The sequence below is a fragment of the Gorilla gorilla genome, chromosome 5, assembly GCF_029281585.2.
Source record: "Gorilla gorilla gorilla isolate KB3781 chromosome 5, NHGRI_mGorGor1-v2.1_pri, whole genome shotgun sequence".
Taxonomy (NCBI): domain Eukaryota; kingdom Metazoa; phylum Chordata; class Mammalia; order Primates; family Hominidae; genus Gorilla; species Gorilla gorilla.
The window spans coordinates 153,683,829-153,701,808 of NC_073229.2; the positions used below are offsets into that span (position 1 = coordinate 153,683,829).

A 17,980-nucleotide genomic window follows, 5' to 3' on the forward strand; every position below is an offset into this window, starting at 1 on the left:
TACCCAGGCTGGAGTGTAATGTCACAATCTCGTCTCACTGCAACCTCCACCTCCTGGGCTCAAGCAATTCTCCTGCTTCAGCCTCCCGAGTAGCTGGGATTACGGGCATGCACCACCACTCTTGGCTAATTTTGTATTTTTAGTAGAGACGGGATTTCTCCATGTTGGTCAGGCTGGTCTCGAACTCCCGACTTCAGGCGATCTGCCCACCTCAGCCTCCCAAAGTGCTGGGATTACAGGCATGAGACACTGTGCCCGGCCTATTTCCCCTTCTTTTGCACATTATAATTAGTTATGACTGTGTGGTCAGAATTAGATGTTTTAGAACTTTCCATCTCTATTAATTGTATTATTATATTTTAGAAATCAGATCATGGAGCCACACATATCTTCTGTTTTAATTTGATTCCTTTCTTATGTTCTTTTTGTGTGTGTAGGGGGAAAAGGATGTCTTCTTTTTAAAGGTTACTAAAAGTTAAAAGTTTTACAATTTATTTTATAACAAATATTTATTAAGCACCTACTAAGTGCAAAGATGAATACGATATTATCATTGCTAGTCAGAGAAAAAGAGGGAGAGTTGCTTTTTCTGCCATAGCCCTCCCACTTTTATTCCATGAATTCTGGCAGGTTACTTGTCCTTTCTAAATGTAAAATAATTAATGGACAAATAAGGATAATAATATCTTCCTTCTAGGATTACTATTATGAGGGAATAAGTTATACATTTTATGCAAAGCACCTAACACCATGCTTGGCTCAAAGTAACATTCCATCTCTGTATTTATTCTTTTGTTAGTTTAACTTTAACTTCTGTGTTTCTTTAACTTAATTATTCTAGTTAGTTTAACTTTTCACATTTTTTAGGGTGGGTGGCAGGTGCTGGAAAAAAAGGGATGTGGTGAGTATTCAATTTTTAAGCAATTTCAAACCCTTTTATTTGTTTGATATGTAATGATATATACATTGTAATGATGTGGTTATTAAATAAGTCCTCTATAATTTTCACTTCTCACCGTTTTCCATTTTTGTATCAGAATTTAGATTATTTTTTTTTCTTGCTCTGTCGCCCAGGCTGGTGTGCAGTGGTGCAATCATGGCTCTCACTGCAGCCTCAACCTCCCAGGCTCAGGCGATCCTCATGCCTCAGCCTCCTGAGTAGCTGGGACTGCAGGTGCATTCCACCATGCCCGGCTAATTTTTGTATTTTTAATAGAGATGGGATTTCACCATGTTGGCCAGGCTGGTCTCGAACTCTTGGGAAGTGATCCACCTGCCTCAGCCTGCCAAAGTGTTGAGATTACAGGCATAAGCCACCACGCCTGGCCCAGAATTTAGCTTTTTAAGAGTTATTTAAGAACTAAGACTTAAAAGTTAACTCCTGAAGTGAGAACTGCCTATTTATGAGCTCCATATTTGTGCTAGCACAGTTGACAGAAAAGATCTCCTGTTCTCAGTGCCCTTCTTTTTCTTCTTTACACCCATCACACCCAATCCTGCCAGCAACTTACAGCATGAGGACAACATTCACTACACTACAGGGCAATGTAAGGGTGTCTTGAGAAAGCCCTGCCTTGTGAAATGGATTATGTCAATCTTATGATTAATTCATGTTGAGCACGCTAGATTAAAGAGCATTTCATGCATATCATCTCATTTGATATTATGGCAGCTTGTCTTCTCTTTATACTTCTCTCTTATTCTTTAGCCCATCGAGAGCTAGAGAAAACATTTCTACATGTTCTATTTGTGGATATTTTTCATGGAGGATGGCAGGAGGTAGAGGTAGATAAGAGGCTGAACTTCAAGTATTACAGAAATTTGTTGACATGTGGAAACGTGACAAGTTCTCTGCAAGTATGTGCACTGTTTAGACCAAGTCTTTTTAACAAGGATAGCCTGTGTGGATTTGTAGATAATGAGCTGGCTGCATTCTTTTACTTGAATTTTATTGAAGAGTTCAGCCGTAAACCTCACAGTTTAAAATGTGAAAACTAAGAAAAACAATACAAGTAGCCATGGAGAATTCCTGTACTGATGAGCTCTCTCTGGGATTTGGCGAAAAGAAGTGAGCACAGAAGGAAAGAATAGAGGAAAGGAAAGTGATTTCCCTAGCAGCTTTAGTGCTACACCTTTAAGAGCTAAGTACAGTCAAGGCCAAAGGATAAACTGATTGGATACTGATATGTATTTAAAGAGAAAACATACATTTTCCACTTATCAAGGAATCCCTGTTTAGACATTAATGTATAAATATTACTGTAAATGCCCAAGACCCACCAAAAGAGCTTAAGTGCAGTGTTAACAATAATTCAGTTTCTCAATAAACATCTTGAGTAGGGCTTTTATATTTTAGAAGATTAAAGTCAGTGCTATAAAAAGTATCTTCCACTTATTCATCCATAAAGAAAATCATGACAAATAAGCACCAGATGTGATTTTAGCCCACATTTATTAGAGAAATTATTGACTCATGAAAGAAGAAAATTATGCAATTTCTGTGATGATTCATTGTTTGGTGCTTTCAAGAACAAAGATGCCAGTTTTGATAAATGTAATATAAATCTCTGCTCAGGACCTAGGAAATTCAAGAGATGCTTATCAACGAATCATACGCACTCCTGAATCTAAGAACTCATTTCCAAATGTCAGCCACCAATCTGCAGTTAGAAAAGACCATTGCTTTATTCTGACCTGAAGTTAAATGAGTGACAGTGTGAGGGTGAAAACGTCTTGGCCCCGTTACCAATTTGGTGCACTATCTACTTCCCTAAACAAGGCTTTGGCAGCATGGCTTCCTCCATAATTATTCCCAACCACATCACTGCTCTAATCAACAGGTGCACCACCACGCGAGACTCCCCACCCAAGTCCTGTCTGCCTACAACTTGTAACCTGCCAAGCAAAGGCAAATGAAAAACAAGCGTATCTGTCCTCCTTTCATACCCCATTTTCCCCATTATCTGTTTCTAGTACTTTAAAAAGTCCCCACAAGGTGGCAGAATTGTAACACGTTGAGATTGATGAGCCTCTACTGAGACTGTGAATTTTTTTTTTTAATTATTATTGTTGTTTTAACACATTTGAGAGATTAGTGTGTCCAAAACAACACAGGTAAAGCATCACATCCATAGAGATGAGGACGCCTTCAAGTATACACTAGCTTAGAAAAGGATGATTCATCTTGCAATGACCATTCTTTAAAAGTTCCTTAAAATTACCTCGTTAGATCTTTTCTCTTACCCTTTTTTCTTAGCTTAGATTTCAGTGGCAAGCAGAGTTGAAAACATCCTTGGTGACAAGATCATTTTATTTCTGAGCAAAGCACAGGGCAGTTTCTATTCCATCTCACTTGTTCCCCCTTTAAAATGCTAGAAGGAAAAAAGAAGCTTGAGCAGCTGGATGAGCAGCTCCACCCACTGTGGGACATGAGGCAGAAGGAAGAGAAGAGGAAGCAACACCGGGCAAAGCAATAAACTGGTGCTGCCCTGAACACATCATGTTTTTTTTCTTTTTGAGACAGGTTCTTGCTCTGCTGTCCAGGTTGGAGTGCAGTGATGCAATCATAGCTCACTCTAACCTTGAACTCCTAGGCTCAAGCGATTCTCCTGCCTTAGCCTGCCGAGTAGCTGGGGCTTTCAGCATGCAACAACATGCCCGGCTAATTTTTTATTTTTTTAATTTTTTTGTTGTTGTTCTTTTGGAGAGACAGAGGGGGGCAGGGGTCCTCACTTTGTTGCCCAGGCTGGTCTCAAACTACTAGCCTCAAGCGATCTTCCTGCCTCGGCTTTCCAAATGCTGGGATTACAAACATGAGCCACCACGCCCATCCCTTACACCCATCAGACTTGGTTTCAGTTTACCCAAGGAAAAGTGATGCAAGGAAGACACCCTTTAACCAAGCAAGGGGGAGATCGAGATTTGTACAAAACACTATCAAATTAGAGGGTGGGGAATTTTTGTCCCATTTAAATCCTAAGACATATTTTTAAAAACCCTCTTACACCAGCACTTCTCAGTCCTTTTCCAACTGCCAGTTTAATAAAGGAAGGTGATAGAAGTTTTATTAAAACAGTATCCATCCTGTTGCAAATCAATGATAGTAAACATCACCTTGGATGTCCTTAAAAACAAAGGACTATACACCATAATGGCTTTAAACTTTGAGGTTACATGTTAGAGTGATCAGTTTGGTACAACTCTTTTCCGTAACATTGGCTCATCTGAGAATACCGTTTTATTAAGCACTGCTTCTGCCTGCTTCTTGAGGGCTGCCCGTTGCAGAAATGGAGGATCGAATCCAGGAGGTGTTCTTCTTCCTAAATTTCAAGTGGATGTAACCTGTAATGATTCTTAAAAGAACTTTGACAAAGTCCCTGTCCTTTTCTGGTCAAAGGTTTTTTTCTAAAATGGCTTGACCAGGGCCTTGTCCATCTAGAAAATCTCATAGTATACAACGAAACAACAACAAAATAAAAACAAACCAAAAAACTGCTGCTTAGCTCAGGACCAGTTTTGGATACACCTGTCCAGTCTACCAGCAATCAAAAAGTTCCCCATAACATACAGCTGCTACCAGGAGTGTACAACTGCCACCTTGAAAATTTTTTAAATTTTAATAGAGAAGTTATATTGACGTTTACATATAGTAATTAGACGAGTGACTGTAACTGCAATAATATGGACATAACCCACTGGTGGTTCTCTTTTAAGCTACGTGTAATTGTTTCCTAATTCCTCAGCATCCATTCACGTTTCTGAATCCCTCAATTTTCAGAGCTGAGGGTGTAAAGATGTTTCAGTGAAATTCTGCCCCCAGTGGACTCACAGCAGATAGGATTATCTTAGTGATTTCTGAGGAAGACTGCAAGCTGCGTGTGTTTATCGAGACGGTCCTCTGTCCGGGAAATATCGTGAGAGGCTGATAAAAGATCCCAATTCTATTAATAGAAGTATTCATGACTGAGATCTTAAGCTACCGAGGCCTCTCCATTCGGGCTCTTTTTGCAGGCAGCGTAATAAGAAAGGTGCCACATGCTGACTCTAAAAGAGGCCATTCAGCTGTGCGAATGAATAGCATTTTCCTGTCCTACCCACGGGGTTTTGCATAGCTGTGTGAATTTCGGCCACAGTCTGCTCTTTATAACTGACCATCTCCTGGGAAGCAAGAAGGGAAATACTTCCATGAAGACCAATTTTACAGCATTTCAAAACACTTTAAGCCTTTTACCTGCTGTGGCAGAGTGCTTCGTTTGACTAAGGTCAAGAGAAAAGAGAACAAGGCTTTTCCTCATCAAGTAAAAATTTCCTGTGTGCTGATGAGTCATCTCTGAGGTACACTCTTTGGGAAGAACACTGTGCATCAAAAGCCTGCCTTGGGCTGCTGGAGAACCTCTGCTGAGTCAGCACTCACTGGGGCAGCGGCCCAGCCAGAGCTATTAAGTGCAGATCTTAAAAACAGATGTGTTGGTGAGAGTGTGCAGGTTATTTTCTCATGTACTGCATGTTCTAAGAGACGTCATAAGCAGCCTGTATATCGACCTATCTTGTGAAAATAGAGAACAGGGAAAGGAATTGTGGCTTTGGTAATTTAAGGAGCCTTGATTATTTATGGAGCTGTGTGTTATGGTAGCCAAATGTGATCTACTCAGCCAGGACTGCTGTATGCTTTGCAAGAATTGAAAATGCAGGGCCCCTCACTGAAAAATTATTAAGAATTTCAAGATGGTGACAGCAGAGCATTAAACCATGTGACTGCACAGCCCCGCACCTAGCTCTCCCCGTCAGCACCCTAGGAAGCTGATCTTTGAACAGTGGCAGTTGAAATGGTGTATGGTGGGTTACATTTTTAAAATGTGCTGGGTTGCCTAGCAACTGGCAAGGGCCTGAATGGGCTGACGTGCAGGTTTAGATACACCATCTTGAAAGTCTAAATTCATGGAAACCTTCTAGTGGACTGATAATTTTCAAGAAAAAGTAATATAGTGGGAGATGGAAATGGGGAGGGCAAGAAAAAACACATTTTTCTACTCTTATAACCCAAGTGGCTAGCTTGTCATTTTCCCTGTTCGATCTTCTAAGAATAGAGCTCTTCATACGTGAAGGAAAAATGAAAGGGAAATTCCAGTTTTCTCAGAAATATACATAAATTTTTAGAGGATAATGAAACTATGAGTTAATCAATAAATATGTCTGAGCACATTCCTTTAGCAATTCAAGGGTGTGATATAAGAAAACTGATTCACACTCACTGAGCACTCGATAATAAGTACTTACTATGCAGTAGACTACAGAGATGAATAATGTATAGTTTTTATTCTTAAAGAATTACACTAATATGTAAGAAACAGTTAGACAGCATCATTACCTTTTTAAAGAACAGTCCATAATCTCCTGTTTTTCTCTCCTGGGTATTTTACAGGGTCCTTGTGCTGCAGAATCAGAACCAGCTCTTTTGATAGGGAGCAAGCAGTTCGGGCTTTCAAGAAACAGTCACATTGCAATTGCATTTGATGACACCAAAGTTAAAAACCGGTATGTATCATCCTGAGACACTGGGAAAGAACCGATAAATGAAGAACTGAGTATTCGTGTTTAATCAAGTTGAATCTACTACACTTATTAATTAATGAAGTTAGCTTTTCTTTTAATTCACTGAGTACAATAGAGAATAGAATTTTATTTGTCTGAGCCTGAGGAGCCCAATTTAGGAAATCAGTAGCCCGATAAAGTCCTCATCTCTGAGAAGGTTTTACTCTCCTTTATGAAAATGCAGCCACGATCTGATACCGCTCTATTTTAGCATGAGAATGCTGTTATTTTTCTGTTTGACTTTGCATGCTTTTGTTTCACAGTCTCACAATTGAGTTGGAAGTAAGAACCGAAGCTGAATCCGGCTTGCTTTTTTACATGGCTCGCATCAATCATGCTGATTTTGCAACAGTTCAGCTGAGAAATGGATTGCCCTACTTCAGCTATGACTTGGGGAGTGGGGACACCCACACCATGATCCCCACCAAAATCAATGATGGCCAGTGGCACAAGGTAATAGTCCCCTGGATATTGGCAGTACCCTAAGGGAATTACTGAGTGGCAGCCATCAGCATTCTCCTGGTGCCAGTATATTTTGCCAGGGCAGACACTGACTCTGGCAGAAGCTAAAAATAAAATAAGTGCCATATACAACTACTGCAATCTTGGAAAATGTGCTCAGACCTGTGTAGGTTTACATTTGACCACTGACATGCCTCATCATGGTTCCATCACTGCTGTATGGCTGTGGTTCTCAAACATCTACCCATAAACTGAGGCCAGGTGGCTGAAGACATTTCCACTGCTCTAAGTGAGAAACGTAGAACAGAGTGTGTTCACCATCAAGCTCAATGTATTCAATTTTAAGGAATAATATTTATTCTGAGATTATATTATAGCATTTTTATGGTGGCTAAAAGGCCTTTCTATTATGAAATAGTATTTGTCAAAAGCAAAAGTTGGCAACACTAAAATGGGTCCCAAGACTCCCCACCTAACCACACAGTGGTCTGTGAAAACCAGGAATCCAGGAATCTCTGGTTGATCGTGTTTAAAGGGCTCTAAGGTATCATTTCTACTGACAGTTATTTGGAACAACTTTAAAAACGTTGGCCTTACACCCAGAAACTGGTACTATTATGGGCACAGAAGGCTCGTTTGCCAGCTTACTGTCCTCTTTGGCATGACTGCAAATAGATAATATACTGCCTGATTAAAACAAAATCTCAACATTTGTCACTGCACCTGCGATAGCCTATTAAAGCAAAGCTTCCCTAGGTAGACCAATAAAATTTTTAATTTTCGGAGTACGATATTATTAGATGTTAGATTTGGTTAATGTTAACATACTTTGACTTGTCATATTCTAGAAAGCCAAAGAACCTTAAAAAACGCGAAGCCAACCAATTTGTTATCATGGAAATAAGAAAAGGAATCTTCATTTTTGCTGGGAGCTTATGACTAGCAAATACAGATCCAAATGAAGGAGCTCTCATTAAGAGTTCTTCCATCTCTAGCTAATAGAATAATAAATATGACATTTGAGAAAAAGACATATTGTTGAACCACAATGAGGCTGGGATTAAGAAAGGGAACTTAAATACTATAATTAGTCAAATTAATAACGGATTTTATTTTTGATGGTTTTTAAAAATTACTTCCCAAACCAGAATAGATACGTGTAAAATGAAGTGTTAAATTACTCTAATCCTGACCCAGACTCATTTTTAAACCATCATGGTACTTTAGCATTTCACAGGCTTTTATGCTCCTTTACCTAAATTCAGACTCAAGGTTTTTATACTCCAGCCAGTCTTTACACCCCTTATTTCATTCTGTCTCAGAAGATAATTCACTCCGCCACCCTAATTTCAGCCTCAGTCAGTTCTCTATCTTCCTCCCCAACTTTGTACTCATCAGGTTCCGCAGAAAGAAGTGCAGCTTATTTGTGCCACTCTTTCTTTAATTCTGCACAAGAACGGCCTGTTAGGCAAAGGGATGTAGCGTATCTGAAATCGTGTTGGGAGCCCAGGCTCTTTGCTCAATCAAACTAATGCACTTTTAAAACTGTACATGAATTTTGCTACCCACTTAATTTATGAAAGTGCTATTAGTCTGCAGGGTTCCTTACAACATTCCTCCCTCTCCACACATATCCACACTTGGCAACCTACCGAGGAGACTGCAACCTAAAACTGACCCAAGAAAATTTGGTATTCTTTTGGTGATAGTAGTCATGGAAAAGACAGAATTTGAGATATTCTGTAAAATGGGTTTAACTTTCCCATATATAATGGGCTTAGCACATACTAAGCACTGTGTACATTGTTTCAATTTTTCTTGGTAACATCGTTAAAGTCCTTATGTCTTATACTCTGCATATGTGAAATTTGTTCAGGATTGGCATTAATGACTCTTTTCTTTTTTGTAGATTAAGATAATGAGAAGTAAGCAAGAAGGAATTCTTTATGTAGATGGGGCTTCCAACAGAACCATCAGTCCCAAAAAAGCTGACATCCTGGATGTCGTGGGAATGCTGTATGTTGGTGGGTTACCCATCAACTACACTACCCGAAGAATTGGTCCAGTAAATATCTGATTTCTTCTTTATTACTTAAATATATGGCTGATTCATTTATTGATATATTTTGACTTATTAGGTCACATGGGCCCATGAAAACTGATAGGTAAATAGGAAGTCATCTTTTCTGATAAGGGACAGAAGGGTTTTTTGTTTGTTTGTTTGTTTGTTTGTTTTGAGACAGAGTCTCGCTCTGTCGCCCAGGCTGGAGTGCAGTGGTGTGATCTTGGCTCACTGCAAGCTCTCCCTCCCAGGTTCACGCCATTCTCCTGCCTCAGCCTCCCTAGTAGCTGGGACTACAGGCACCTACCACCACGCCTGGCTAAGTTTTTGTACTTTTAATAGAGACGGGGTGTACTTTTAATAGAGACGGGGTTTCACCGTGTTAGCCAGGATGGTCTCGATCTCCTGACCTCATGATCCGCCTGCCTCGGCCTCCCAAAGTGCTGGGATTACAGGCCTGAGCCACCTCGCCCAGCTGACAGAAGGTTTTTTAGATAGATTAGATTATGAGAGACAATGCCACGGAACACTGAGTGGGGAACCTGGAGCCAAACTGTCTTGGTTTGAATACCTATTTAACTATTGACTAGCTGTGTGTTTTGGAGCAAGTTAATCTTTTTTAACAAAGATTTCTCTTTTGCAAAATAGGGTAATGATAATACTAAACAAAAAGGATTGCATAAAGATTAAATGAGGTAATTTATTTAAAGTGATTGGGTTGGGCGTGGTGGCTCACACCTGTAATCCCAGCACTTTGGGAGGCCAAGGCAGGCAGATCACTTGAGACCAGGAGTTCAAGATGAGCCTGGCCAACATAGCAAAACCCTGTCTCTACAAAAATACAAAAAGTTAGCCAGGTGTGGTGGTGTGTATCTGTAGTCCCAGCTACTTTGGAGGCTGAGGCACGAGAATCACTTGAACCCTAGGGTCAGAGGTTGCAGTGAGCTGTAATAGCACCACTGCATTCCAGCCTGGGCAACAGAGCGAGACCCTGTCTCAAAAAAAAAAAAATAAAGTAAATAAATAAATAATAAAAATAAAAATAAAGTGATTGGAAGAGTAGCAGGCATATAAAAAGCACTGAAAGATGAAAATGATGGTATGTATTCATGGTGTTTCAGGCATAGAGATTTAGCAAATATTGAGAGGTGCAGTAGTTACAGTACAGTTATCCAATTTTGGATTCAGAATTTAAAGCCCTCACAGGTTTGTAAATCAATATTCACAAAATAATTTTTTATCAGACCGTGTATCCTAGTTTGCTTTGGAAAGTGTTACTCTGAGAGAAGCACGGGGGATTGATTGGTGCTTTTAGAGAACACACTAGATACAAATGTGATACATTTCTATACTCAAATTAGAACACATGATAATGTAGATTTGTTCATTCATCAAAGACAATCACCCATTATAGTTGTAATTCTCAGTATTTGGCTTCTCTTGTGGATGATCAGTATTACTTTTCTTTCATAGGTATTGGATATGCTTTTTAGGTCTATCAAAAACAAAAGTCTCTGAAGTGACACTGGTACAAGCAATTCACTTGAATTTCTAAAAACAGATAAAATATAATGGACCAGAGTGTGATTGAGTTACTTCTAAATTCCTTGAACCCCCAATGTTTCATGCAAACTTTCAAGTTTTATGCATATTTGCATTTTCTTAGGGGAGGGTCTGCTGCTTTCATTAGATATTCAAAAGGAAGAAGCACTGAACCAAACCTAGTTACCTTTTCAAATAGAAATTGAACATAGGCTATGACAAAATGGGTATATAGTAAGGTTAATAAACTATTAATAGAAACATAAAATCAGGAACATAAGAGACCAATTAAAACTTATGATACCAACATGGGGCCCATAGCTCTGTCAAACCAATGGAGACATAGTGTGCAGTATTTAGACTATGAGAACAGTCATATTCCAGGATAGACACATCCAAGTTGAGAAGCACAACACAGGATTTTCTGCATCCATGCCAGGAAGCCTGGTGGTAACAGAGAACCCAGGCAGCTTTGGGGGATGTCCCATCCTAAGACAACTGGATAACTACACACATACAGCACCCTGCAAATGATTGTATTCTACATGAAGGCAAAGTTCTGCTAAAACCTGACATTTGTTTCTTCTGATCTGAATGTTTAGGTGACCTATAGCATTGATGGCTGCGTCAGGAATCTCCACATGGCAGAGGCCCCTGCCGATCTGGAACAACCCACCTCCAGCTTCCATGTTGGGACATGTTTTGCAAATGCTCAGAGGGGAACATATTTTGACGGAACCGGTTTTGCCAAAGCAGGTAAGGCTCTTTCATTTCCTTCCTGTTGATTATTAACTAGATACAAATACTAACTTCTTGCTAGTACCACATAATAAAAGTTCCTAGAGTCCTAAACTAGTATCCTTTATTTAAGCCAAAAAGAAACTTATGGAAGTAATTTCAAAAATGCCTCTGAAAAATTCATGTATCTGATCCTGATAAGAATTAATAGAAGAAATAAAGTAAAAGGTCTATTTAGAGAATTTATTCCATCTCCTTCACTGGAGGTTAAGAACAGCAAAATAAATAATTTTGCAAGAACACTCATATGTTTATACTATGTTGTTTTTCTACCTTCCAGTTTCTGGAGATGAGATATGATTTTTTTCTTCTTTTCAGTTCCCTGCAAGGCTGTATTTCATAATCTCCTCCCCATCAACACACACCCATACATACAATGCACACCCATGTCTGTTTCTTGTTGATAGTGACAATGACTGGCATCTTTCCTGGCTTTCTCCACTCTGTTTCTAATGAACATTTCCAGTATGGTTTTATATCACTGGTCATGAAGGTACAGTTATGAAAAAGAAATAGGAAATAACCTCTACATAATAATTTTTTATCCTTTAATTTTTAATTAATTTTTGTGGGTACACAGTGGGTGTATATATTTATGGGTGACCTGAGATATTTTGATGTAGGCATGCAATGCATAATAATCATATCAGGGTAAATGGGGTATCCATCACCTCAAACATGTATCCTTTATGTTTCAAACAATCTGATTATACTCTTTTAGTTATTTTTAAATGTACAATTAAAATTTTTTTTTTTTTTTACTGTAGTTACCCTTGTGCTAGCGAATACTAAATCTTATTCAAACTATTTTTGTATCATTAACCATCCCTATTCCTCCCTGCCACTAACCTTCCCAACCTCTGGTAACTATCCTTCTACTTTCTATCTCCATGAGTTGAATTGCTTTAATTTTTAGCTCCCACAGATAAGTGAGAACATGTGATGTTTGCCTTTGTGTGCCTGGCTTATTTCATTTAACATAATGACCTCAAGAACCACCCATGTTGTTGCAGATGACAGGATCTCATTCTTTTTTATGGCTTATTCATATCCAGTATGTATATGTACCACATTTTCTTTATCCATTCATCTGCTGATGGACACTTAGGTGGCTTCCAAATCTATTGTAAATAGTGCTGCAATAAACGTGGGAGTGCAGATATCTCTTCAATATTCTTGTGGGTATATATCTAAGAGTGGAATTGGTGGATCATATGGTAGCTCTATTTTTGGTGTTTTGAGGAACCTCCAAACTGTTCTGCATAGCAGTTGCACTCGTTTACATTCCCACCAACAGTGTACAAGGGTTCCCTTTTCTCCACATCCTCGTCAGCATTTGTTATTGCCTGTCTTTTGGATAAAAGCCATTTTAACTTGGGTGAGATGATAGCTCATTGTAGTTTTGATTTGCATTTCTCTGATGATCAGTGATGCTGAGCCGCTTTTCATATACCTGTTTGCCATCTGAATATCTTCTTTTGAGAAATGTCTATCCAAATCTTGTACCCATTTTTAAATAGGATTATTAGATTTTTTTCCTATAGACTTGTTTGAATTCCTTTTATATTCTGGTTATTAATCCCTTCTCAGATGGGTAGTTTGCAAATATTTTATCCCATTCTGTGGGTTGTCACTTCACTTTGTTGATTGTTTACTTTGCTGTGCAGAAGCTTTTTAACTTGATGTGATCCCATTTGTCTATTTTTACTTTGGTTGCCTGTGCTTGTGGGTATTACTCAGGAAGTCTTTGCCCATTTCAATGTCCTGGAGAATTTCCCCAATGTTTTATTGTAATAATTTCATAGTTGGATCTCTTAGATTCAAGTCTCTAATCCACTTTGATTTGATTTTTGTATATGGCAAGAGATAGGGATCTAGTTTCATTCTTCCGCATATGAATATCCAGTTTTCCCTGCACCATTTATTGAAGAGACTGTCCTTTCCCTAATGTATGTTCTTAGAACCTTTATGGAAAATGAGTTCACTGTAGATGTATGGATTTATTTCTGGCTTCTCTATTCTGTTCCACTGGTCTATGTGCCTATTTTTATGCCAGTACTATGCCGTTTGGCTTACTATAGTTCTGTGGTATAATTTGAAGTCCGGTAATGTAATTCTTCCAATTTGGTTCTTTTTGCATAGGATAGCTGTGGCTATTCTGGGTTTCATATGAATTTTAGGAATTTTTTCTATTTCTGTGAAGAATCTCATTGGTATTTTAATAGGGATTATATTAAATCTGCAGATTGCTCTGGGTAGTATGGACATTTTAACAATATTGATTCTTCCAATCCATTAACATGGAATATCTTATTTTTGTGCCCTCTTGAATTTCTTGCATCATTGTTTTATAGTTTTTATTGTACTTTCCTCTAAGATCTGGAACATGACAAGGATGCCCACTCTCACCACTGTTATTCAACATAGTATTGGAAGTCCTACCTAGAGCAGTCAGACAAGAGAAAAAAGTAAACGGCATCCAAGGAAGAAGTCAAATTATCCTTGTTTGCAAATGATATGATTTTGTATTTGGAAAAGCCTAAAGACCCCACCAAAAAACCATTAGGACTGATAAATTCAGTAAAGCTGCAGGATACAAAGTCAACATACAAAAATCAGTAACATTTCTATATGCCAACAGCAAACAATCAGAAAAAGAAATCAAGAAAGTAATTCCATTTACAGTAGCTACAAATAAAATAAAATACTAAGGAATTAACCAAATAAGTGAAAGATCTCTACAATGAAAACCGCATAATAATTTTTAAAATCTGCAATTAATATACTTTAAGATAGAATATTCAGTCCCATGGTATCATAGAAATATGTGTATGTTCATTAGAAATAAACTAATAAGCACATAATATTGGAGATTATGATGGGAAACAGAAATAAGTAACATAGTTCTTTCTATCAAGAATATATTATCAACTGGTAAGAAATTGAAAGAAGGCAAGTAAAAATGATTAAAGACAAAAAACACAGTTCTGTAGATACTTAGAAAAAAAGATTAATTTTGTTTGGGGAAATCAGGAAACGTTTCATGGAGGAATCAGCATTTGAGCAAGGCTTCAGGTGATTTTAACACTCCCATACAAAGTAGTGGGTGATAGAAGAGTATGACCCTCCACCAAAATATAGGTAGGAAACCCCACCTACACGGAAGCAGAAAACAGAAAAACACAGGATATGTTAAATATTGAAACGTTACTGGTTATGCTGAACCCCGAATTCCATGTGCTATGAAAGTCTAAAAGCTTCCCCCAAGATTTCTGCAAATTCACAGACGGCTGGCATTCTCTTAGTCAAATTTTATGACAAGTTTCAGCTTCAGCTTTTGCACTTAATGGATTGACTTGCCATCCTGCCTGGGCTCTTATAATTCTGGATCAAACAAAACCAGAAAATTACTCACTTCCTCTGTTTCTAATGGCCCTTGCCATCCCCTGAACACACAGTGTAATACAATTTACATAAGACTTGGGTGGTCAGAAGAGATCACTTCACTGGAAAACATACAATTCATCTTAACCTTTGACATCTTTGTTCTTAAAAGTTTTCCAGCGACCCAATCACTGGGGCTTTTTTTTGGCCTCTTCATTCCTTCTGTCCTCAGCCGAACTTCCTCTTGTCATTCCTCTCTTCTCCTTACTTCTCCCTTTCTGTTTTATTTTGCAGAGCAATTCAGCTTCTTCTACCCTTTACTTTATTTTTTTGTTTATTTCCAGAAGGGGTGTCACTATGTTGCCCAGGCGCAACTGGCTAGCTTTTATTCATAAAATCTGCTATAAACCCACCTTTGCCAATCCAAACCCATCAGGGTTCTCAGTAGAACAAAAGTCTTTCACGTAACAGCTACCATCCTTCATTGCAGACAGCTGTGGCTACACATAGCATTTATTTCTTGCCTAATAAATAGAAGACTTGGAGAAAATTCCCCTGAGTATTTCCCTGATACTCAGTTCAGTTGGTGTGGTCTAGACAGATCTTAATATATCACTTTGTTCCTGAGTGGTGTATCTTAAATACTTGCTCAAAGATTAAAAAAAAAAATCAAAGAGTCAAATATGGAAAATCATAGAGGAAAGAATTAACTGGATGAACAAGATAAGTCAAGTCTATTTATGTCCCAGAAGCTTCCCATCAACATTGTACTTACAGTTTCTCTCTTTATTAATAAAATGTGTGGCAACTTTTGAACCCTTTCAGATGATTGTGGCACCATTTAGTGTGCCCCACTAAAACTTTACTGAAAAATAACTGAAATGTTTTTCTTTACCCAACAGAGAGACTTCTAAGATAATACCTGACAGTGAGATTCTTTAAGTCAATCTCAGTGTGTATCCATTTATTCAAATAATACATAGTAAACCTTCCTGTTGTGCCAGATACTTTGGTAAGCAGAGGGATAAAATGGTGAAAAATATAGACAATGCCCCTGATCTCATAGCACGTACACTCTAAAAGGGAAGGTAGCCCAGAAAATAAGCAATAACTATGGAGTGTGTTACATGACGCAATGGTGGAAGATAGGCCAGGCAGGATCTGAAACTTACAGCCCTCATTAGAATTAGCTAGCATTTGAATTGAAATATAATAAAAAGTCATGCTTTGTACATGATGTTTGAATTAACAATCCCCATACTCTAATCCAAAATATTTTAAAATCTTCATTTTACAGTTGGTGGATTCAAAGTGGGATTGGACCTTCTTGTAGAATTTGAATTCCGCACAACTAGAACGACTGGAGTTCTTCTGGGGATCAGTAGTCAAAAAATGGATGGAATGGGTATTGAAATGATTGATGAAAAGGTGAGTGTCAGCAATGCAAACATTTCTGATTTCTTCGTGATATTGTTGATGTGTAGATATCATTCATGTGTGGGAAACTCGAATATTTTGAAGCCCGGCTGTATTCTTTGTTGGGAGAAAGCTAAATTGTATGTTTTCATCCTTCTGGATTACTTCAATTTGTGTATGTTTTCAGCATGTTGTAGGCCAGTATAAATTTTAAATGCATTAATTGTACAGCAAGCCAATTATGTTGACTAATAATGAACCAAATAGTTTGAGATCTCAAGTTCTTACTGTGTTGCTATAAATACACTCTTATTCTCCTCTTAAGGAACACACAGTCTATAAAACTATTGACTCCAGTGGGAGAAAAGGCAGAGGTGTGGATCACCTAAAATTAGTCTGCCTCTTTTAACAGGCTAGGCATCTCTTAGAAGTCAAGGTAGCCAACTGACATATCAGTTTCTCAATTTTTTTAAAAAAGCATCCAGCTATCATTTCAAAAAACAGCAAATTTATAAAAGTAGTGTGTCAGTTTGATAATAATTGATAATCAAATTCTAAACACCTCTTTCAGCCCTGCAGTAAGACAACTTTGCACTATAGGCAGCAGGTAAAAATTTCACAAGTTTTCTATTTGGTTATTAAATAGGAATCGTACTTCAACTCAGTTCACGTTTCCACCCTTAGTGTTGCCTCCCAAGAAGAAAAATCACATAGTGACCTAAAATATTTTTTTCTTACTTTCTTCCTCTTTCTGCTCAATTTTCAAACTGTCCTCCAACAAAGGTAATATAGGAAAAAAGATCCACCAGCTTAGAGGTAAAACGGAGTGAACAAATAAGTAACACTCAATAGTTTTACCAAATTTTCAAACATACTTTTACTACATCTTTTTCAAGTAAGCTTCATTTCATCACATGCTCTTAAGGGCAGTTACCATCGATATGTCACTGTCATGTGCATTTCTCACCAAGCTCCTTTTACATGCAAAAGCCTGTTATGCAAACTCCACCCAATATAGTAAACAGTTCATTAATAATTACATCACTAGAGTTTACAAACTTTTCACCTATTTACTTGCATTTTTAATCTTCTTTTTTAAGACTTCATTTCTTTTTCTTTTACCTTGTCAAATGTCTTGCCAAACTGACTAATGTTTTTAGTGTTTCAATATGTTTCGTTTCTTCACCAGCTTCAAAAGAATTCTGTCATCTCAAATTTCAGGGGCTTTTCCACATTACTAAAAACAGATTTTTCTCATTTAGACCAGAACTTCTAATCTAAGTTCTTCATTGTTAGGAATTTAACTGGCCTTCTGGCTCAGGTCTTTGGCACCTGTGACATGAAACGGGCTCCAAAATGTAATTTATGTAACTCTCAATCTTGTATATAAAATGAAATCCATGAAGGAAAAAAATATAATTAAAACATCAAAAGTTTAAAATTTAAAAAATCCTTTACTTTGAATTTGTAAACCAAATTAATGAGTCACTTTAAACAATATCTTTTAAGAAAATTTTATAAGGTTCAGTAAGAACTCTCACATTCTAAAAAGACGTGAGGTAGAATTTTTCCCTGTGTACACTAGGTCCTTTTCTTGTCACCTGGCCTCAAATTTTTCTGAAAGCAGAATTATTACCAGCTTTACGTATCTTGCCTATTAACTCCCAACAATGCCCCAAAGCAAAGAGCATAATTTGTGACTCCTGGTGATTAGATTTCTACTTT

At 37.9% G+C, this 17,980-nt stretch overlaps 1 protein-coding gene and 1 long non-coding RNA gene across 8 annotated transcripts in view; one reads left to right on the forward strand and one right to left on the reverse strand.

The window, feature by feature from the left end:
• The window catches only part of LAMA2 (laminin subunit alpha 2), a 631,365-nt gene that overhangs the window by 611,031 nt on the left and 2,354 nt on the right, over positions 1–17,980 (forward strand). For all 6 annotated transcript variants that reach the window (XM_055391635.2, XM_055391626.2, XM_055391631.2 and 3 more), the window contains 5 exons: positions 6,422–6,534; positions 6,855–7,044; positions 8,963–9,118; positions 11,260–11,413; positions 16,137–16,267. In XM_055391635.2, coding sequence (XP_055247610.1) covers positions 6,422–6,534; positions 6,855–7,044; positions 8,963–9,118; positions 11,260–11,413; positions 16,137–16,267 — 744 coding nt within the window. The remainder of the gene's footprint in view (positions 1–6,421; positions 6,535–6,854; positions 7,045–8,962; positions 9,119–11,259; positions 11,414–16,136; positions 16,268–17,980) is intronic.
• Positions 4,038–17,980, reverse strand: part of LOC109027355 (uncharacterized) — a 55,588-nt gene continuing 41,645 nt past the window's right edge. For both annotated transcript variants that reach the window (XR_008681083.2, XR_010134367.1), the window contains 2 exons: positions 6,368–6,554; positions 4,038–4,319 (listed from right to left, as the gene is read on the reverse strand). This is a non-coding gene — a long non-coding RNA (uncharacterized lncRNA). The remainder of the gene's footprint in view (positions 4,320–6,367; positions 6,555–17,980) is intronic.